Raw genomic sequence first — 23,999 nt, 5'->3', positions numbered from 1 at the left:
ATCACAAACTGTGTTAGATGCAATCTGCAAAATGAAATTCAGAGACTAAACTGTTTAAGACTTATAGAAGTTCTGATTGGAACCAACAGTCCACTTCCTTAAATAAATACTGCCAGAACAGAAAAATCCTCATGAAGAGCATCTGCAGTTTCAAAGACAGAAAGAGTGCTAAGTGTTGATACCAAACACTAACTGAAATATAAATAAATGCTGGTGAACACTTGAGAAATGTCACCTTAACTCCAAATATAATGCAAAGTCAAATAACTACAGTGACGTTTATTATAAAAATTATCACTCATTACTTGCATGTTCACAGTTAAGATTATGTTAAAAAGCCACAGATCTTATAAATCTTCAGACAGATACTAAAAATTAAAAAATAGAAAATAAAAAGCAAAGGATGGGGCACTGACACTTGCCTATGCCATTTAGCTGTACTGGTGCTCCAAGTGTGACATGTGGTCAACATACACTTACTGTCAAAATAGTAACTTGGTATCGACTGTTGATGTTTTTAAAAATAAAATGTAGTGATTTATTACTCATCAGCCTTGAAAGTTACCAAAACCAGTGAAAGAAAGCTTGTTCCATTTAATGTGTAAGTTACAATATATATTTGCCAGCGTGTTTTGTTAAACTTGTCTGACTTCAATGATAGTAACAGGCTTCAGTGAAGCTGAAAATTCAACATCCTATAACACAGGTTGCAAACTAATGAAGCTTGTGAGATTTCAATGACAACACTCCATGGTTTCACCAAAATGTGCAAAGAGCTCATTATAAAGAAGGATTTGATGATACCACTGATTATTTTGTTATGGTGAATATTCATGAACGTAAGACTTATCAACCTATTTTACCTAGAAAAGTAAAAATTGCAAAACATGTTTCTTAATATTGCTAGAATTTATTTAGCACTTAACTATTTTTTCAGAAACACAAAGCAGCTGAAACAATTTTCAAACACAGCTGCTGTGGTGATTTCTGAAATAGGAAAGAACAGTATTCCTAATTGGTACATGGGTTACTCTTTCAATTAAACATTTGAATCAAGTGTGTTGATTTTGATACATTTCTCTAAAATAAATACTTGAGAATAAAAGCAAGGCTTTTCCTCCATCTAAGCCAAAATTAATTAAATAGAAGACGTTCTGAGAAAACTGAAAGTGAATATTCCTGAACGTAAGACTTATTAACCTGTTTTATCTAGAAAAGTAGAAACAAGAAAGCATGGTGTTGAAATTCTGACCCTGTTCACCTGAGAGTATCACAATTTGACTCCATTTAAAATGTACTGAAAGGTTTATATAATGCCACTAATTTCTGTTCTCTGTTATTTCTCAATGAAAAGTTAACATATACATAGAATAACAACACAGATATCTGACAAAACTAGAATTAGATCTTTAATAATAATTCAAAGCACCAGTAACTAAGTTTAATGGCAACCTACCAAAACTTTCCACCTGGACAGCTTTGAAAAACACCCCCCTTCCCCATACTCCACAATTTCAGATGGGCTAAAACTCACAAGACGCACATTGCACAGATGCTGTACTGTGCAGACACTGTCTGAGCAGATGTGTAGGAAAAGCTTGCAGATAAGAAGAGATCCATGAACTCTAAGGGGCAAGACTGCAGGGCAACTGACACGCATAGCTCTTGGCAGCTCCTGACAGTTTTTCCTGTCTGTCTCTCCCCAGTGTGACAGCTCTAGGTAAAACATGTGTCACATGAGAAGTCAGAAGTGTGCCACTCCAATACAAGAAAATCAGAGGATTAATCAATTCTCCCTCTCCTCAAACTGCTAGTACTTAGTACTGTGTTTTGCCTTTACTTAGCAGAAGTATAAGAAAGTTCTTCTATACCTAAGTCACCTAAATGTTCTAATGCAGCAAGTATTCACACAACTTCTGAAAAACAAAGTACCTACGTTTTTATTCTAAAGTTGTTCTAAAGCCATCAGTAGCACATTATCAGGCATTCATCTGGCTTCACAATATCCTCCTTATAAGCATAAAGAAGATGGGACTGATACAGCTGCCACTTTAGGACAGGTATCCAAATTACAGATTTATATTGCTAAACATTAAATAAAGACAACCGCAGAGAAAAATCAAATAAGAAGTCACTGCTCTGTGTTTAGGCTTTATATTAATTCTGAACTGTAAAATAATTGCTCCTCATCCAGCGAGAGGACAAGGAGAGTCGTTCATAAACTAAAACACACAACGTTTTGCCTCAACATGAGGAAGAACTTCTTTACATTGAGGGTGGCAGAGCACTGGAACAGGCTGTCTAGGAAGGGTCGTGGAGTCTCCCTCTCTGAAGACATTTAAACCCCACCTGGACATGTTCCTGTGTAACCTGCTCCAGGCGGCCCTGCCTTGACAGGGGGGGTTGGGCTAGATGATCTCCAGAGGTCCCTTCCAACCCTAATGACTCTGTGATTTTGTGATTAAAAAAAAAAACAACCAAAACACCAAAACTTACTTGCTGTGACAGTGCAATAGCAAATCAATGATAAATGTCTGCCATGCCTTTTCTTTACTGAGTGCATCCAGTGCTGTTGGAATCAAAGCAAAACACAGGGTCATCACCTCCAGTGCTTCACAGCAAACCTGTTCATCTTCCATGTCTGGTTCATTTCCTGCATTTGTCTGTGAATATAAAAAAAAAGAACACAAAGTGGGTATAGAAAAAAAAATATCCAAAGAAACCCAACTGGCTCCAAGGTATATATTCTCAATACAAACACAAACCACAAATCTGTATACTAAGTGATTATCAGTGCCAAGTATTCTATTCACTCCACTCAGATGTGATTCAGAGCACTCTGTGGGATGACCTGAACTTCCAGTACTGTGCTTCTCAAAAGAGGAATCCAAGCATGAACTTAAGGAGCCAGAAATTAAATAGGAAGCTCGTAGGCAGAAGTTACAACAATTAATAATGCTAGGTTTTTGGTTTTTTTTTTTTGGTTTGTACTTGGGTTAATTCTTAAATAAGATGTTTTTCTTTAGTACTCAGAACCTGAAGTTTAAAGCTTTGGAAACAGTTACTACTTAAACACAGGAAGGCAACAGTGCTGTAAAATTCTTCAAGAAGTTCAGTTTTACAAAGCTTTGACACTCACAACTTATTTAACAAAAGTTTCTTAATACTGCTAGAATTTATTCAGCACTTTTTCAGAAACACGAAGTATCTGAAACAATTTTCAAACATTCTACGGTGATTTTTAAAACAGGAAAGAATACTTTTAATTGGTACATAGGTTACTCTTTCAATTAAAAATGTGAATCTAGCAAGTTGATTTTGGTACCTTTCTCCAAAATAAATACTTGAGAATAAAAAGCAAGCCCTCTCCTCCATCTAAGCCAAAATATTAATTAGCTTGAAGAAGTTCTGAAGAAACTGAATGTGAGTAGGTTTCAATCTTAACTCACCAGTAATCTTGGCTGCAGGTTACCAACATAAACTACAGTCATGTTTTATACATGAAAAGGTATCAAGAATAAGTAGGCAGAAAGAGGTGACTACAATGTAGAAGAGATAACTAATTGTAAACAGCAGTAGAGGATAAAGTATGTCTCAGTCTGGCAACAGACACTATTTTGTCTTTGTGCAACAGCTAAAAATCAGGGACAGTCACTACCACTGCAGCAGGAGAACATCGTAATTCTGACGCATCTCAACACAGGAAAGTAAAAGCAAAATGTTTTCAACAAGTTCAGGACTTAGTTTCTGCACTGAAGCTCTATTTAGAAAGAAATGTATTTTTGCATGGGTGCAGAGATCTAGTAGAAAGGAAAAGTGCATTTTCTACTCAATTAAGTACTTCCCTATACACAGGCACCAAGAGCTCATGAGTTTGTACAAGGAGCATAGTTGTGGTATTTCAGGCGGGTATGAGCCTTCTCTGAGTTAAGAAGAAAATGGCAGTTTGACACCACTGAAAGTCACACACAGCCTTCTTCAACCACTGAGAGGACTCCCATACCAGAATTTTTGAGGCAAGAGGAAAAAGAGACTCCATAAAAGTTACGCTCTCAAAATAATTTATCATGGCTTTAAAGTCTAATTGAATTCACCAGTTACATTCAGAACACTTGCATAAGTCATACTTAATGAGACTACTCTGAAGTGCTCATAATAAAAAAGTTTACCATAGTTGCCTTTGATGTTTTTAGGAATCCTGACATGACACTCCTGACTTCACAAAGATCAGTCTGCTTTTGTTCTTAAACTAACATTTAATGAGAAATCTCTACACCATAGACTCAGCAAAATACTGCTATGACCTATGAGATAAAAGTCTAAAATTTAGTGTTAAACTCATGAAACTGAAAGCATTTTTCTTGAAACACTTTTTCTTCTAAGCTAGTGTTTCTCAGTCACTGCTTTATTCAATCTTTATAAAATACCACAGGAGTTATTTTCTCTCATCTACAACCAAGCACAGTTCTCTTACACTAGAAGTGTGTATTTTTTTGCCTCATATTCCTTTTTTTCTACATCAGATACTTTCTATGTTATTTTAACACAACATTCGTCCCCCCTCTTATTATTTCTGCAATTTCTTCCTCTTTTTATATTTTTCACTACCATTTTTAGTTCCTTTTGCCTAGTATAAATCAAATGCAGCTGCCGTTTATTACAAATGTCAATTTAAGTGTCAATAATAATCATAAAAAATAATCATAATCATAAAAAAGCCCTTTGAAGGACAACTGATCATACACAGCTTAAATTTCAACTGTTTTAAAACTTCAGTTGTTTTTAAGTATTCTTATAGAACTTAACTGTAAAATTTTCAACCAGAAAAATACCCAGAGAGGACATTTAGGTGTATTTTCCTTTAGGTGTATTTTCTCTAGAACAATACTGCTGAAAACTTTGGGGCTGTTCAGTCTGGAGAAGAGAAGGCTGCGTGGAGACCTCATAGCAGCCTTCCAGTACCTGAAGAGGGCCTACAGGGATACTGGGGGAGGGACTCGAGTGATAGGATATGGGGTAATGGGTTAAAACTTAAACAGGAGAAGTTCAGGTTAGATATTAGGAAGTTCTTTACTTTGAGAGGGGTGAGACACTAGAATGGGCTGCCCAAGGAAGCTGTGAATGCTCTATCCCTGGCAGTGTTCAGGGCCAAGTTGGACAGAGCCTTGAGTGATATGGTTTACTGTGAGGTGTCCCTGCCCATGGCAGGGGGGGTTGAAACTTGATGATCTTAAGGTCCTTTCCAAACCTAACTATTCTATTATTCTATGAATGTATAGATGTAGGAGCACATCTTCCCATGCTTGGACTGTCATGCTAACTAAACCACATTTTATATGCAAGTTAATCACCTCAATTAAAAAACAAAACAAACCAACTCACAAAAACACAACCACCCCACTCCAACTTATTTCACGAAGTTGTCATTCCCACAGCTATCAAAGCAGATACCATTATACCCCTATGTAAGCTAAATGAAAAGGTGTTGCAATTTGCTGAAATATTATCCCTCTAATTGATCATTTAAGCATAAGCCTATATATTCCTTTCGCTTTAACTCTGAAGCATTACTTGATTTTATAAGACAAATGAGAAGACACTTAAACAACAAAAAATATTCTTAAATCACTTTCAGAATACAGGTTACTATTTCTTACAACTGTAAGCAACGTTCATTAAACACAAAGTGTGTCATAACATACTAATATACAACCCCCGACTCCAAATGATTTGCATAAACCACATGTGAAACCATGAATATGTTTTACACATCTACATAACACAAGAAAAAAAACCCATAAAGGATTAGCACTAACGTTTCATTTCACCAGTGTTTCAGTGCTAATTTCAAATCAATTACATTGTTTCTCATTCTAGACTGCACATATGCTGTACATCAGCTTTTGAGGAATATACCTTTAAGTTTGAAGACCACAAAACCTTTGGATTGCAAGAAATACTTATTCCTTATTTAGATACAAAATCTAACTGGGCTGAAAATGTTTTCAGCTTACAGAACTGGTGCATTTTTAAACTGACATCAGATTCAAGTTACAATGAAATACTGAGAAAAGTAATTTCAAATAGAAAATTAAACTGTGGTATGACAAGCAACATGTACTAGACTACAAGTCCCAATCACTAGAGTCCATCACTAAGACATCCACCTAAAAGCTCATCACACTAAGTCTGACTTGGTTGATACTGTCTCTTCTGTAAACAAAACACCAGTTACATAGAAAAGAAGTTGCTTGGGAGTTCTTACCTTTTCATAGATCTTACTAATTTCCTCATTTGAGCTGAAAACCAGCTGAACTGACCCACAACCTGACGCCCAAACAATTTTTTGTACTGCCCTAATAACACAGATATCAGGGATGTATTTTGAAGCCTGAAAAAAAGGGAAATAAACCAAAGCAACATTAAAATGCGGTTGCAAATAACATTACAATTGATTCTAAACTCTTACAAACATATTTTATAGAAAGTATAAAATTTTAAAATTTAAAATACAATTTTTCCTTAAATGGAAAAAAGATGATGCATCTTGAAAAGCACATGTATGTCACAGTGTATTTTATTTTTTAATAGAAGTAGCATGTAAATTAACACACGAACTTAAAATCTGCAGCGGTTTTAAGAATTTCAGAAAATTATAGACACAGTGATACTGTCAAAGAAATTCAGATTTTGTTTGCTTTGACGTGCCTGGTGAAAGCAGAAATTTGTTTATTAGAAGTCATCTAGAAAGGACAAGGGCACAATTAAAACCCTTCTTTCTTACATTAATTCTGCATGAGAATTTAGTTAAATCAGACTTCAACTGTCTAATTTTACAGATACAATTCACTAACCTCATCAGATATTTGTTGTGCAAGACGTATTGCTACATTTCTTAGCATGCATTCTGAAGTTGGATTAGGAATGTTTTGTAGGGCATTTTGTAGCACCACTGCCTGGTCATGCGTAGCCTGATTTATCTGGAAGAAAGTATTTCTTATTTATACATAGAAAAAAAGAAAACAAGAAGATATGAAAAGCTAGTATTACTTGGAAAGGTTTGGCAGAATTAAAGATCTTGGAAGGACAGAAAATGCAAACACCAAGAAAAATAAGCCCCCTCGTTTTCAAATAGATACCATCACATCTGAAGACACTGCATGCTATCCTGGACAATCACAGAACACAAGCAGTTAAGAGGCACTTGCTCAAAACTATGTAGGTTTGGGGGTTTCTCTACAGATCAGATTATTTCAAGCTAACAATATAATGTTTAGATGCCTTCTTCCCTTCCTGATGATGTAGGAAATAAATGGTTTGCTAAAACAATGAGTTTCCCTCTGGATTCGCTACTAGTGTCCAGGAAGAACACGTCTGTAGTTTCCATTATAGTTAAGTACATTTTAAACATTTGAGTTAAAGCCCTGTTGAACAATTCTGTTCTGAATTATCCCTCCCATTCTTTATCACACTTTCGCAACAGGAACAACAGCAAGACAACTTTTTTTTTGCATGGTTTGAGCATGAAGCTCATTCTCATGAAGTTCCTTTGCCTGACAGAGCTTCACAGTTTTAACAGGTCAAATCCAGTATGGTTGTTTCCTTCCCATAGACAAACTTACTTGAAAGGACTGTGCACCATGGTCTTGCACAAAAGTGTTTCTTCATTTTCTACTACCATTTCAACCAAACCCCCTGTCTCAAATGCTGCTCAAAAGGTACTTCATGAAGTTGTTCTGTAACACCTGATGCTGGTCATATCCCTTTACTTTGACAGGTTCACTAAAGACACTTGATTCAGGGAGCAAAATTAAAGAACTCCCACTCATGACTGACAGAGTTTACAGAGTTAATTTAGCTACGGGAATCAGGCTGTAAATAATGAAACAATATGTATGGGGGCAAATCAGGATCTGTGAACCAGAATGCTACGTTTAACATTACTGCTTCAACTTCCTATGAAAGCAAGAAAGAAAATAAAAATCTAAGAGGTCCTAGTGACAGCAGCAGACTGATAACAGGAAGACTGTAGACATGTAATAATGGCTATCTTGTTATCTGAAGTACAGATGGAAAGCCAAGACAAAGTTATGCTGTGGTACTTATGTTTTAGACAAGAAGGATGCAAAGTGTTTGAAAATCTCACCTCCAACCCAATGTATAAGCTCATTGGTGCTGGAGCAATAAGAAGTATCAAAACTAAAGTCCTTCAAACAGGATGACGATGACAGTAAGAACAGGTTTTTTTTTCCAACAGAGCAGTTAATAAATTGGGTGTTTGAAACATTAAACACTGGATATCAGTAGTCATGGACAAATGCTGCTTCCTCCTAAGTGGGCATCATTAATCTGTTTCAAACAAGACTGTTGTTTCAAACAGTACTTCAAGAATCAACTGTTACCTGTTTTCCAAACTACCTTTTGAATAATCGTAAGAAAACAGGGCAGTAACATTGACTCATTTTAAATAGATGAAAGACAGGGTAGCAAACATGTCTGCTTGAAGATAATTTTTATTATATTCTAACATGAGACATAAAGAGGGATATTCACCATTTTGCAATCAGGACTTTTGACTTCCTTGAAAAAGAGTGATTAGGTATCTTCTAATAGATGCTGCTAACCAGAACAGATACTTACTTTTCAGACTCAAGAGGAATGTACTTCTCTGATTCAGAGATGGATCTTAGTACAGATACTGGAAAAAAGTGCTCTGAAGTGGGGCCCTGTATGTATTCTTGAGCAAAAGTTGATAGCTCAAGCAACTATCTGGGACAAAATCTCACAAAAAAAAAAGAAAAAACAAACCCCAAAAATAAATAGCTGGAATACCTGGAAGTAAATGTCCAAGAAGGAAAGCAGCATTATTTTCTTTCTGCATCTACACTGTACACCTTCTTTAAGAGGGCAGAAATAAAATCTTGACCCACAACGTATCTGTCTAGATGCAGACAAGCTAGCCAGCCATATTAAACACCAAAAACCCCATTATTACGGACATGTGAGATCACGGTTTAGAACTTCCCTTTCCAACTCCGAGAAATCTTAGGGCAGAACACCTTTCAACCATCAACACTCAACTTTGCAGTGTATCTAGCTGTTCTCTGCATGAACTTTCTACGAGCAATGGACAGAATTAAGAATCTAGCAAGCCAAGAACTTATTTTAGTGTACAAAAAGGGCTAGCAAGACTCAATGTCAGTTCTGTTGTTTTACGTTCTAAATAGAAGAAGAAATTCAGAGGCACATTCAATATAGACTCCACAGTCCCCCCCCCCCCCCCCAATAATCAGAATTCAGATGTATGGGATAGATGTACTTGCTCAGTAAGTACATACATATGTACATACATAAAGCAAGTGGATCTCCCACCGAACTTTTCTACAGTCAGAAAGAAACAGAATTTGTTTAGTAAGTTGATTTCTTTTTTAGAATTACAAGACAACATTATCTGAAAGTACCACGAGTTCCTGATATGCAACTCAAAGAGATTGTCAATAGAGTAGAGAAATGTTGCTGCAGACAATATAAAACCAAAGTATGCTGCTATTTGCAGCAAGGAACATTTATATTACCGGTGAAATTGTACTTGTGCCTTCCACAACTGGCTGACAAGCTTCTGCCACAGCTCGAACATGGCCATATCCGATTGCTGTTAGCAATAATTTGGCTATTTTTAGAGCATTAAGGTAGGCACCCCTTCGAGTTTCCATATCTGCATTTGGCAGGAAGTTATTTCTAGTCAGCATGCTCAATACAAGAGGCAAGCCACCACTTTTTAAGAAGTTGTATTGAAAGTCACTGGCATCTTCTCCCAGAGGTGCACTGGCAGGCATTAACAAGGCATAAACTACCTGCAGAACAAAATAGAGAGTTAACAGAAACGCACTAACTTGAATACAGATGACTGAACATGAGTCTATGTTGGAATATTACTTAGGCAATGCTTTGACAGCATTTGTCATCCAACAGCTTATTTCAGTAAACTGCTAGGTATCTTCAATTGTTAATTTCAAACCAGAATTTGATCATAGGCTTCCATAATGTTACAGAAAGGATTTCCAAAGACAGAGTTGAAAATTTTTACAAACAGCAAGGCATCACAAACCTCTGTTAGATACAGCACTTGTGAGGCAGAAGGACCAAAGAACAGAGAATCAAGGGATGGACTAAGGCTGCTTTCCCCAAGCTTTGCATGATCTAAACAAATAGCTCTTAGTTTCTCAACGGTAGTGTTATCTGCAATAAAAACACAACTTATAAGTATTTTGTAACAAACCTAGAACAAGACAGTAATAATATTTACAATTAATTATTTACAACTGATTAAAATCTGGAAAATTTTAAGTGTAAAGTTGCACAAAATGTAACTGGTAGAAGATCAGACTATGACATGTTCTGCAATGATTTTTTCTGCCAGTACAAATGTGATCCTATTAAAGCAGTGCTACAGAAACATTTCCAAAATACAATGCTTCTCCCCATTTTCACTGCACCGAACCCTACCAAAACCAAACTCTACATATAAGAAATAACTATTTGGGAAATACATTTATAATCCCAACTAGGATAACAGTCATGAATTACATTTTCAAAAAATTACCAAGAAGTGGAACATATTACTCTATCTTCATTTTTATACAACAGGTGAGAAATTATTACACAGGATTTTACAAGATAAAACAGGATAAAATTAGGTTTTACCTGGTGGCATGAGCTTCATAAGTACACGTGCTCCATCTCTAAGAGGTGGCATATTTAGGCTACTGCCCAGGTCTGCAACTTGCCAAAGAAAAGAGATGTATCGAGGATGCAGGGACATTATCTTAAAATAAGCAAATAAAAACCCCCATAAAATAACTGAAGACAAAGTATAGGGAAAAAATTCTTTTAACTGTTCATTTCAGAATATGCTTACCACTCCAGGCAAACAGCTTTCAACTTCTGGATTTGGACCATCACTGTAGTGATTACCATGGTTGCCCGGAGAACCAGTTGAAGAGTCAGAAGAACTATCTGGACTTGAGGGCATATTAGAATTTATCTGTGTAAGCTTCGCTGTAATTAGCTGAAAAAGACAATCACAGCTCTAACACTACTGAAAAATGAAGATTCTGTCCTAAATAAGCACCTGATATAATATTGATGGTGTAATACAAGGAGGAGGAATGGAACTATTTCACATAAGCGAGTGATCCCATGCATGGTATTTTTCAAACATTTACAAAAGGGAAGATGTAAACAATCAACCTGCAGCACGTACCGTTTTATCTTTGAGATTCAACTGCCCGATTAATTTTCTATCATCTGCAGGATCCACCAGCTCACCACCAATGAACAGTTCTACTTTTGTGTGTGCGCTATTGGCTTTAATACGATTGAGAATACAACGCCGTACTTGGCCAATTGTGTCATTTGTATGAGACCAAATATCCAAATCTTCCACTTGTCGACCTTGGTTTGGAAAACGAACCACTAGTGTGATATGTTTACCTCGGAAAGCTCTGAAAACACACAAATCAGGTAAAGTCATTTTCGTCCTCACAAAAGAAATTATTTTTCCTACTGAATTTTGTGTTGTGGATATTGCAACATCAAATCTTTACACATGGTGATATACTCCAGCATGAGATTTTGTGCAAGCCCCAGGAACTACGCAAACATAACATATACAGAAACTCTGAAGAAGCCGCACTCCACACAACTGCATTAAGAATATGATCAACTTTACAGACAGATTAGAAACTTTAATAGAATTTTGGAAAGTCTCTTACAGAGTTTTAGACTTTTTCTCTGGCTTGTAATTTCCTCATGAAAACATGCAAATAAAGCTCAATCAGACTGGCAACTATGTTTTGCTCTTTTAGCAAAACAACTCAGTTTTAAATACACCAAGATCAGAAAAAGCCATCAGGACAACAATTCTTAATGCTTTCTGTCAAAAGCTGTTAGAAGTTTCATATTAGAATTAATTAATTAATTAATTAAATAAAATCAGAGTCCTTTTAAAAAATTTAAAGAGGTCAAAAAAAGAAACACTTTCACATTTAGCAGTAATCACGCTTTGCACAATGTCAGCGAATTCATTAGGAAAGATGTGCCCAGAGAAGCCTAACAAACTACTCCCACGCAAAAGGAGGAAAAAAATCCTCATAAAAGCTCCTTGCTAACAAGACCTGTGAAAAAGTTAGACTAATGAAATAAACAGCCCATATAAAAAAGATGCTCCTGTAATCAACACGAGAAGTTCATGAGGACCAATCAATTACATAAACAATGAAAAATGCTGTAGGAGTGCTGCAAATTAGTGAGACATCATGAAGAACAGCCATCTCGCCCATTTTTGTCAAAAAAATTGAAATTTAAAGTAAAGGGACAACAAACCCCCATCATGTCTAAGAATATGTTAGGTGCATCATAAACACATACCAATCTCAGTGTATTCGTCATGTATTTTTGAGACTAGCTTCCCACAGAAAGCAGCTGTAATTGCTGGAATATTTAAACAGTTTTCTGTTCTGCTTTTCTCTCTCAGAAAATAAATACACCTCAAAGTGCTATTCTCATCTTTCTGTTTTTATGAGCAACTTACAAAGAACATTTCACTTCAAAATAATCCTAAATTTTAGCTTGCAAAATAAGACTAGCATCTCTGTAAACAAACACGGAGGTTGAAGATATACATTATTAACACCTTTTTTTGTGGTTGACATGACAGGAGTATGAAAAATAAAGAAGCTTTGCCCATGGTAACTTAAGAGAATGGTATTGCTTTGAAATAATTATCCAGGTGGGGGAAAAAGCTTGGAGGATACTGAGGGGTGACCTCATCAGTGTTTACAAATATGTAAAGGGTGGGTGTCAGGATGATGGAGCTAGGCTTTTTTCAGTGATACCCAGTGACAGGACAAGGGGCAATGGGTGTAAACTGGAGCATAGGAGGTTCCACGTTAACATCAGGAAGAACTTCTTTACTGTAAGAGTGACAGAGCACTGGAACAAGTTGCCCAGGGGGGTTGTGGAATCTCCTACGTTGGAGATATTCAAGGCCCGCCTGGACAAGTTCCTGTGTGAGGTACTCTAGGTTACCCTGCTCTTGTGGGGGGGTCAGACTAGATGATCTTTTGAGGTCCCTTCCAACCCCTGGGATTCTGTGATTCTGTGAAATTTAAAAAAAAAAACAAAAACCAAAAAACATCTAAAATCACGTAGCCACAAGGTGCACTGGTGTTAGCTATAGAATAAAACACCAGAAACAACTTTATTGTCAGGTCTGCTGTCCCTCTCATATATGCCTGTATTTTCCTGATTTTTCAAATTTATTATTTTTCTAAACTACAGACCAGTTTCATGTATTAGTGAAGAAAATGGGATCCTGAAACTCTATACGTTTATTCCCTGAACAGATGCCCTTTAGAACACAGAAATCACAAAAAGATCAGTAATATTTTGGTTAACAGAAATCAAGATCACAGCAGTGCATTTTCACACATACCTTGACATAGGTAGAATAGTTCTCTCTTCATGGTAATCACTGTCACATTCATTTATATACTCTCTTAAAACAGTCAACACTCTCACCATTCGTATGGCTTCTTGTCTTGCACAATTGATACTGTCTTTATCACCATCCAACACACATAATGTATCATAGGAGGCTTTTAGACGATCAAAACAGGACTGAATGAAGTCTTCATGAATCACTACCTAATTACATTGAAAAATGGTCCAATTACAAGAAATATTAAAAAACATCTTTTCAGCTGGATAAACCAATGTCATATGTAACGAAAAAAGCAACAACCAAACAAAGCCAGGTAAATGACCCCATAAAGCTGTTTTTATTCCACTTTAGAATAAACTGTTGATAAATAACTCTAACTTTGTGTGTGCTTCAAAAATCTTGCATGTCATCAGTAGCTGTAACTGTACAGAGAAAACTTGCATTTACAGAGAAAAAGTGAAAATCTGAACACAAAGCACTAGAATTTATTCTCTCTTACTTCCTCAGATGATGTTAAAGAACCTGTAGCTGACAATCTAGCATACTGGTTAATTTAAGGAGTGAACACAGAACACTTAGAGACCACTATGTCCCCCCCCTCCAAATCACATAACCCAGTTCCAGATACACTCTATGCATTCTCCCGAATTAACTCAGAAGTGAATTTTGAGCTAGATTCAGTACAGTGGCAGCTGCAGCTAATCTTTTCCTTCTGTCTGATATCTAACATCTCCTTGCTCCTGATCTAGACTGACAGATAACCTGAACTTTTGCTGTAAAAATATTGCAGTGTCTCTAGGTAGTACCGTGCAACAAAACACCATAGCTACAGCAGTAAACCATAGTCCAGTATGCAGTTTTCTTAGAGGCAACTCAGGAGCAGAGGTACTACCATCACACTGTAACAAAATACTTGTGTGAACATTATGTAAATCCAGCACCTCCTATATGTCAGATCTATCAATGTGCAGATGGACAGATCTATACATGCTTAGTAAGCCCAGACCTATATAGCAAGAAGGAAGCACAAAGCCCACCTGCCACTACACTTAAGTTATGGCTTGAATGGCTGTAAATGCACCACCTAGAACAGCTGTGCTATATCTAGCAGACTGACAGCTCTGAAGCCTGTAAGAGTGTTTTTGAGGACAGTAGGAAAATTGGAGTTTTAAGAAATACATATGAAAAGCTACCAATTGAAGACTGTCTGAAGGACAATATCCCCCCTAAAATTTGTGAAATCCCAACAGTTCACCTCCTCTGACCTTTCAGAAACTCAGCATCTCTTTTCCCTGTCCACTCAAACATATCTCCCAGAAAATACTAATGCAGGGAGGCAATGCCTAGTTTGCTGGAGCTCAGCTTGACTATATGGAAACTCTGTGACCCTTTGTAAGTGACATAACATAAAGATTAGGTGAGCTTATGACAACACTCAACAGACCCACCCACTGAACATACTGCAAATTCAACAGAAGTCTTACTTAAGTATACTTACACATATGATACAAACTTTTTCTGAGTAGAAAGAGCACATATGACAGATCAGTTAAATGTAGAAAGTTTATCAGAATTCAGTCTGAAAGTATCAGAAAAAACTCTCAGTTCTGCATCTGACCAGAACCTGATGGCTGGACTCAGGCACATACTCTCCAAAATATGAGAACTCTTCTCTGTTTTCAAAGCTTTCAAATATGCAAGCATCACCAAACTGAATTTTATCACTATTTTTCTATCTTAGTATACGCCCCAGGTTTCTTGTTGCTTACCCCCCTTTTCTTTTTTTTACCTGATTAACTTGTAACCTTGGGCCAAGATTAGTATAGATCTCTTTAAGAAGATCTATTGCTCTGTTTGCGATGTCATCATTTCCCTGAATCACAACCTAGCACAATTGGAAAAAAAAAGGGGTTAGAACATCTTAAAACTTTCTGATGTAAAATTTAAAACCAAAACAACTATGTAAGTATCCTGATGCAACAGTATCTCTACATATTTTATGAGACAAAAGTGACTAAAATGCTAGGTTACAAAATACAATCAATACAACTTACACAAAAGTTAACTACATAAGTCAAAATTAAGAATTAACTAGTTTAAATGACCTCAGAGGTAGCAAAAAAAGTTGATGCTTTATAAACTGAATAAAAATAGTGTTTATGTATTAACTTTCACGTTACATTTCCATTTTCACTGGTTTCGGAGAGTAAGACAACTATTTATTCAGATGCTTGAACGTTCTACATCACCAAAGACTTAAACCCAGAATTTTAAAGTATTTAAATGGCTGTGAGTGGGGGACAGGGGAACAGGCAAATGAGTTCTGTTTCTAACCTGATAATCTAAATTTTATTTACTAGCCACCAGGTCTGAAAGCAGCCCTTACAGACAAGCCCTGCAAGACAGTGAGCAGAAGCTTTGCAAGTTCTATCATGCTGCCAGCAGCAGGGCAGATCTGAGTAAGCTGATTCCCACAACTAAAACATCCTAGCATTATGTGTGCACTTTGTCAACAAACACTATGTGAAAACTTACTTGTATAAAAGTTGTGATCTTCTTTGGTTTTATCTGTTATCACCAGGATTAAAATAACCTAACCCTTCAACAAGCCACAACCAAAATTCCTGAAGACCGCTGCTTTATATACAGCACATTTTACAAAACACAGCCATGATAATCATGCCACAGTGTGCTACTGTGGGTTCCAATGCAGCTCCTGAAAACTAGAAATATTCTGAAAAAATTAAGTATTAAATTATATACTGATGTTTTTCACCAATATATCTGGCAAGCTACAGAATGCTACAATCTTCCTATTGAAGAACTATGACCATGTTTATGTGAAAAATTGTGGATATAAGAAAAAGAATCAGACTAGTCATCACTTGGTCTAATCTAGAATCATTCCAGTCTACCATACTACAATGAATGACATGAATTAGCTTATGAAGTGCACAAAATAAAGCGTATTTCTAATATGCATGAGAAGGAGAAAGGAAAACCTATAGATAATTTAAATGAAAAAAATCCTTCCTTCTTGAAAAGTATAGGTAAATTTTCAATCTCATGCGCACACACAAATATACTTGATGTTTCAAATAACTTTCCATTAAACATCAGTCTGCAAACATACCAGCTTGCATACTTGCTGGAAAGACACTGGAGTCAATATCCATGCATTCAGTTTGACAAAGTAGCTTTTTAAATTTCAGTCACAATAACAATTTATTAATAAATGTATCAATATTGTTATTAATTTATATTTAAGTATTATTTAAATTTTAATTTATTCTAAACTTAATGATTAAATTACCCATTCCCAAAACATAAAAAAAGACTGAAAAAGACTCAGGAGTTAAACTTTCACATGCTTCCTCCAGTTAACTCACCCTCCAAAGGTAGTCTAATCCTATTAATTCCAGATCATCCATCATATAGGCTCGCCTTTTTGCTACTAGCTTTCCTTCTCGACAGTTCACAGCTTTGAAGAAACGTTCAAAACATTTCATTCCATTTTCTGTTAATAGGGAGGGATCCAGCTGAAGCACATTATTTTCAAAGAAGTCCTTATTAATGTCAGGGTCTAAGTCTGGTTCATCCCCCATTAGTTTGGAATACCATTTAAAACAGGCTTCGCGATCACAAAGATAAACTGCATTTTCAGCTAAACACTTCCATATTTGCTTCGCCTGCGGGGCACAGAGCCACAGCTGACCATCCTTCAATAAAAATCTTGAGCAAAACAAAGAGACAATTAATAGGACTGTCTAACAGACATCTAGAGTTATAATTCAGTAAAAAGTACAGGCAAAAAGGTGAATATGCACATTATACACATATATATCACAAGTATGACCAAGTAATAAAAAGCTGAGAGAAACACCACTTAAAGAAAACACCAACATAGTGTAGCTCTGTGATGAGCATAGGTCCTTTGTTTTCTTGCTTTACTCAAAAAGCAGCTGGTCAAAAGTCAGTACAGTAATTTTTTTACTCCAACCTCTTTGTAACACTCAGTTTCTGACAACCTAACATCAGTGCCTGACAAGAATATATGTCAGTTTATGATCACAGATTTAACACATGGACATATCCCCACAGAAATATTTTTAATTTTCAGCTAAGTTACACCAATATGCATGTAACTGTATCCATATGCTAACTGCATTCAAGTCAGTAGGGATTGTGTGATTGAAGGCCTAGACAAGTAGGGTTCTGCACACTAACAGATAAAGCCTATACAAATCTTAATGCATAATCAATCACCAGCATGGATTGCAGAGATTCTAGTAAATTTTATTTGAATATTCCCATACTAGCATAGAAGATCTTGGGGGATGGGGTGGGGATGACAACAACAACAAAACAGAAAAAAAACATTTAGTGCATTTTTGCATCTGCATTTTGAAAGAAATTAACACAGGAACTTAAAGCCAGATAAAGATGCAGAGTTTAGGATTTTGCTTCTCTTTAAAGTTAACAGAAGTGAAACAAATGATAAATTTAAACTAACCGTAAGAAGTTAAGTCGCTCCTGTACTTCCTGTACATGACTGTATCTGCTTCCTGGTCTTACAGTTTGAGGATCATATTCACCATGCTCTGCAAATATAAAAAGTTTTATTAGACAATACATTCAGAAAAAGACATGCTGATCCTAACAGACATGCTTGAAGACTTGTTAGTCTTAATATAATTAAAACCACTCAAACCCCAATAAATTTTCAGTAAGGTGTATGAAAATAGTTTTCAGCAGCCTGCTACCAGTTCATATTTAATCCTAGATTAAAGGCAATCCTAAATACAAGCAAAGACTAGGAAGATCTATAATCAAATCAACAAAAAATTATGTGCAGATACATGTGCTTATCATTAAGTATAATTGAAGTACTAAAGAACAATTAAGAACCCACATTCTACTTATTCAGATCAATTTTCCCTGATTTCAGGTACTCAGTTTGAAGTCAGAAGTCAGTTAAAAGTATACCAAGCATATAATTCATATTATCCAATGCTTTTTTTTTTCCTGAGGATGCTTTAGTTTCATTACAGAGCACCTTTTCCAAATTTCAGTTTTCCCTCTTTAGGGTTTGTCCTCTCCAAATGAAATCATGACTCCAGTTCTTTAACACCTTTTAAGTAGCTATGTATGCAATATCACTTAGAGGAAAAAAGTATACAACAACTTTATTTACTGCAAGTTTTCAGGTACAAAAGACCAAATGCCTTTAATATTGACAAGCTTTAAACAGAAGACGACAAGTAATTTGAAAGTAAGGCTAAAAGTAAAACTTGTACCTGCATGTTATCAGTTCTCAGCATAGTATTTTATTTAATAAACAGCTGCTTGTTTCATAGGAACTTTGTTTCGATGTTGTTTTGTTTGGTGTTCATTTTGCTTTCTGCCTTTATTTTTTAATTAGAGATACATGCTAGATCTGTACTTGCACTACCTTGATCTGTACTAGTAATATTTCACCATGACACATTAATTATGACAGCTCTGTTAAACTAATTAATGTTGTATTTCTTATTTGCAAATATATTATCTGTATCACAACAAAATCCAGACTCAGAAAAAATTATCTTCAGAAATGAAAAATCAGTACTTCTTTTGATATCAAGGAACAAGGAAAACAAATCAATCAAATTTAACAGCTGATCTATCATCATGAATGTTTCAAAATTAGGAGAAAAATAATTGTCATAAATGTTGCTCTCTACACCACTGCAAAAGCTACATTAGCTTAAAAATCAAAGGAGGAACAGAAGACTAATAAACTGATGTCTACAACACTGAAGAAATAATGTTCACGAGAATTCCTTCCAAAATTTAAATCATGAACTTCATGAAGTAAACACAAATGGGCAATTATAAAAAGAAGATGTGAAAGAAATTCTGAAGAAAGACTATAAAAGGAATAGATAAAAAATTATTTAAATACTAGAAGCAGAAAATCTGAAAAACATGCTGAGGGTCTAGCAGAAGAAACAATTGCAGTACATATGCAATTACAGTGCTGCAGAGAAATTAGAACTGTTCACTTCAAATGTTGGGTGCTTTTTTTGTTTGAATTTGTTTGGGGGGGGGAGGTGGTGGTGGTGGTCATTTCTTTTCACTATGGGGAGTATCTGGGCTTTTTTCTTCCTGAGTAGAGATTAATTCACAGACACAAGTGTCGATAGTGGCGACAACAGAAGAACTCAAGTATTAAAGGTCAGTCAGCTGTTCAAAGGCAGTGTGTACTCTAGAACTCTGAAAAATTCTTAACTACAAAAAAAAATCAGTTTCCTTAAATATTCTCCATCTCAGTTTTTTTCTACATTTGCCTGACTTATTTTCTACACTGTGCATCCCACAGCAAGTTCAAGTGTGATCTCCTTAAAAATTCTTTCTGCATACAGAAGCAAAAGAATTTATACATCAGAAAAGGACTGGTTGAAAATTTAAATGTAATTAGTGATAAACACATACAGCTCAATTTCTACAAATAATTATACTTCATTAAGACTTTAGATTTTTTTTTCTTCAGAAAAAGATAAGATAAAGAACTGGCGAGCAATCTTCGAAGATTTCAAAAGGCCTTGATGAGTAGTCAAGAAGATGAACTATGACCTTCCTCCTTCAGGACTACACAATGCAGTAGCAGTTCCCTCATCTCCTGGAGGACTTTGCAGATTTGGAGGAAAGGGTAAGTTCAGTAGAAAGAAAAGTCACAGATCATGGAGGAAAATATTAGGCTTTTCTGTAACTGTAAAAGAGCAAACATATAAAAGGTAGTATGATAGAAAATAATATGCATTAGCAAGTAACAGGAGCACAGGAACACTGTTCTCTGTCACAGGACACAACTATGGAAGCCTTCAAGGAAAATGAAAACATGGCAAAAAAAAAATTAAGAAAAATAACGGTGCCATTAACTGAAAATAAGAATGCTGTCAAGTGGATTCTTGGGTTTGTTTGGTTTTTTTTTTGTTTTGCCTGGGCCATTTGTTTCACCTGCGCTGTTTGGACCTTTGCCTTGAATTTTCTCCTTCTGTCTCATTCACCTTCTCCAACTAAGCTTAATTCTACACGTCCAGGTCTTTCTTCCGGCCTCACAATCACTATCTTCCTTCTCCTTTCATTATTCCCTTCCACACTTCTGAAATCTTTTCTCCAGGAAGACATGGACAGCAATCTTCACAGTGCCGTCTCTGTATTCTGCTTTACTTAATATAAAAAACTGAAACAGAAGTTGCACAGAAACTGTATTCCAGTCTAACTACCTAATCTGAAACACTAGGAGGTATTTTCTGACTACCATTAATCATATACTGAACTAATAAAAAAATCCACAGTATTGTTCATCTGGTTTTGTACTTTGATGCAAACAAGTTCCGTAGCAACCCTGTCTCAAGAAAGCACAACAGCTTTATAATTAGATTCCGTTGAACTCTACACACTTCTAATTCCTACTGTGCTGAAGACGTTTGTATTACTGCTTTACTGAGTCATTACAGATGGGGAGGGACAGGGAATGGGATGTGTCTTTTGGCATAAAAGAATCATGCAAGACATCAGCCTAATTCTTCTGCTAAAGTCATCAATAATTTCATAGGTACACACTATTATAAAAAATGACCTTTTGACTTCAGAATTCAAAATTACTGAAATTAATGAATAATAGTTCAATCCAGGTTTCTCGATTGTGTGGACGACAACTTCCTTCTGCAAGCAATAGAGGAGCCGACAAGGAGAGGTGCCCTGCTTGACCTCGTGCTCAACAACAGGGAAGGGCTCGTTGGAAATGTGACTCTCCAGGGAAGTCTTGGATGCAGTGATCACAAGATGGTCGAATTCAAGGTCCTCAGGACAGTGAGAAGAGCGTGCAGCAAGCTCACTGGCCTGGACTTCAAGAGAGCAGACTTTGGCCTCTTCAGGAACCTGCTTAGCAAGGTTCCATGGGATATATCCCTAGAGGGCAGGGGGACCCAAGACTCTTGGTTAATATTCAAGGATCACCTGCTACAAGCTCAGGAGTGTTGCATCCTGACTACAAGGAAGTGCAGCAGGAGGGCCAGGAAACCTCCTTGGATGCATAAGGAGCTGCTGAGAAAAATTCACAGGAAAAAAGAGGCTTATAAAAGGTGGAAGTAAGGACAGGTGGCCTGGGAAGAATACAGGAATGTTGTCCGGGAAGCTAGGGATTGGGTTAGGAAAGCTAAGGCCCAATTGGAGCTAAACTTGGCAAGGGATGTTAAAGATAACAGGAAGGGATTTTATAGGTATGTAGCAGCTAAAAACAGATTAAGGACAATGTAGACCCCCTCCGGAAGCTTTTGGGAGAACTGGCTACATAGGACGTGGAGAAGGCTGAGGTTCTAAATGACTTCTTTGCCTCGATCTTCACTGGCGAAGACTCTGACTGCAACACCCATGTCTTGGAAGGTGGATGCAGGGACTGTGAAAATCTACACATTGGGCCCACTGTAGGACAGCATCTGTTTCGAGACCATCTTAAGAACCTGAATGTACACAAGTCCATGGGTCCTGATGAAATCCATCCACAGGTCCTGAAGGAGCTGGCAAATGAAGTTGTAAAGTCATTGGCCATCATATTTGAAAAATCATGGCAGTCAGGTGAAGTTCCTGGTGACTGGAAAAAGGGAAATATAACCCCCATTTTCAAGAAGGGGAAAATGGATGACCCGGGGAATTACAGACCAGTCAGTCTCACCTCTGTGCCTGGCAAAATCTGGGAGCAGATTATCCTGGAAGGCATGCTAGGGCACATGAAAAACAACAAGGTGCTTGGTGACAGCCAGCATGGCTTCACTAAGGGGAAATCCTGCCTGAGCAATCTGGTGGCCTTCTATGATGGGGCTACAAAAGCGATGGACAGGGGTGGAGCAGTTGACGTCATCTACCTGGACTTGTGCAAAGCGTTCAACGCTGTCCCACATGACATCCTCGTCTCTAAATTGCAGAGACATCAATTTGATAGGTGGACCACTCAGTGGATAAAGAACTGGCTGGATGGCTGCATGCAAAGAGTTGTGGTCAACGGCTCAATGTCCGGCCGGAGACCAGTAATGAGTGGTGTCCCTCAGGGATCGGTGTTGGGACCGGTCTTGTTCAACATCTTTGTCGCTGACATGGACAGTGGGATTGAGTGTGCCCTCAGCAAGTTTGCCAATGACACCAAGCTATGTGGTTCAGTTGATACTCTGGAGGGAAGGAATGCCATCCAGAGGGACCTTGACACACTTGTGAGGTGGGCTGATGCCAACCTCATGAAGCTTAACCATGACAAGTGCAAGGTCCTACACCTGGGTCAGGGCAATCCTAGGCACAGCTACAGGCTGCGCAGAGAAGAGATTCAGAACAGCCCTGCAGAGAAGGACTTGGGGGTGTTGGTTGATGAGAAAATGAACATGAGCCGGCTTCAGTGTGTGCTTACAGTCCAGAAAGCCAACCGTATCCTGAGCTGCATCAAAAGGAGCGTGACCAGCAGGTCAAAGGAGGTGATCCTGCCTCTCTACTCTGCTCTCGTGAGACCTCACTTGGAGTATTGTGTGCAGTTCTGGTGCCCTTAACATCAAAAGGACATGAAACTGTTAGAACAAGTCCAGAGGAGGGCCACGAGGATGATCAGGGGACTGGAGCACTTCCTGTATGAAGACAGGCTGAGAAAGTTGGGGCTGTTCAGGCTGGAGAAGAGAAGGCTGCATGGAGACCTCATAGCAGCTTTCCAGTATTTGAAGGGGGCCTACAAGGATGCTGGTGAGGGACTGTTCATTAGGGACTGCAGTGATAGAACAAGGGGTAACAGGTTCAAACTTAAAGCAGCAGAGGTTTAATCTGGATCTAAGGAAGAAATTCTTTACTGTTAGGGTGGTGAGGCACTGGAATGGGTTGCCCAGGGAAGTTGTGAATGCTCCATCCCTAGCAGTGTTCAAGGCCAGGTTGGATGAAGCCTTGGGCGATACGGTTTAGTGTGAGGTGTCCCTGCCCATGGCAGGGGGGTTGGAACTGGATGATCTTAAGGTCATTTCGAACCCTAACTATTCTATGACTCTATATGTTAACAATACATACAGGCTACTTTTGGATGAAGGTAACACTGCATTAGAATATAGTTGCTGATTATGTTTCCTTCCTAACCCTGAGGCCAAACCCTGGATTTTGTATCTGGCCAAAGTCCAAAAGAAAGAAGAATTACAGATTTAAGCCTATTAATTTAGTTAAGATGCAAACTTTGTTACACATGAAAGAGCATTTCTGCATCACTTCTACAAAGTTATAGAGCACTCCAGCAGCTTACAGAAGTTATAAGAAATCATGCTTGTTTTATTCTACCTTTCTGGACAAAATTAAGCCTAGGACTGTATGGCTTCAGGACAGACCAAAGCGTTTATTATTTTAACCTTAATTAGTGCAATGCTGTGATTAATTAAGGAATTTAAAGTATCCCCCCCATGTATTCCTGAATAGAGAAATACAGCTGCAGCAT

General features: G+C 37.2%; 1 protein-coding gene across 1 annotated transcript in view; it reads right to left on the bottom strand.

The window, feature by feature from the left end:
- Positions 1-23,999, bottom strand: part of USP9X (ubiquitin specific peptidase 9 X-linked) — a 101,964-nt gene that overhangs the window by 25,207 nt on the left and 52,758 nt on the right. Inside the window, exons 15-26 of the mRNA XM_034060033.1 lie at positions 18,018-18,105; positions 16,894-17,236; positions 15,294-15,389; positions 13,496-13,707; positions 11,264-11,504; positions 10,919-11,068; positions 10,705-10,825; positions 10,109-10,239; positions 9,576-9,854; positions 6,855-6,980; positions 6,266-6,391; positions 2,497-2,663 (exon numbers count right to left, since the gene is read on the bottom strand). Coding sequence (XP_033915924.1) covers positions 2,497-2,663; positions 6,266-6,391; positions 6,855-6,980; positions 9,576-9,854; positions 10,109-10,239; positions 10,705-10,825; positions 10,919-11,068; positions 11,264-11,504; positions 13,496-13,707; positions 15,294-15,389; positions 16,894-17,236; positions 18,018-18,105 — 2,080 coding nt within the window. The remainder of the gene's footprint in view (positions 1-2,496; positions 2,664-6,265; positions 6,392-6,854; positions 6,981-9,575; positions 9,855-10,108; positions 10,240-10,704; positions 10,826-10,918; positions 11,069-11,263; positions 11,505-13,495; positions 13,708-15,293; positions 15,390-16,893; positions 17,237-18,017; positions 18,106-23,999) is intronic.

The sequence above is a fragment of the Melopsittacus undulatus genome, chromosome 2 (assembly GCF_012275295.1).
Source record: "Melopsittacus undulatus isolate bMelUnd1 chromosome 2, bMelUnd1.mat.Z, whole genome shotgun sequence".
NCBI classification, from domain to species: domain Eukaryota; kingdom Metazoa; phylum Chordata; class Aves; order Psittaciformes; family Psittaculidae; genus Melopsittacus; species Melopsittacus undulatus.
This window is presented reverse-complemented; position numbering and strand designations above follow the sequence as displayed.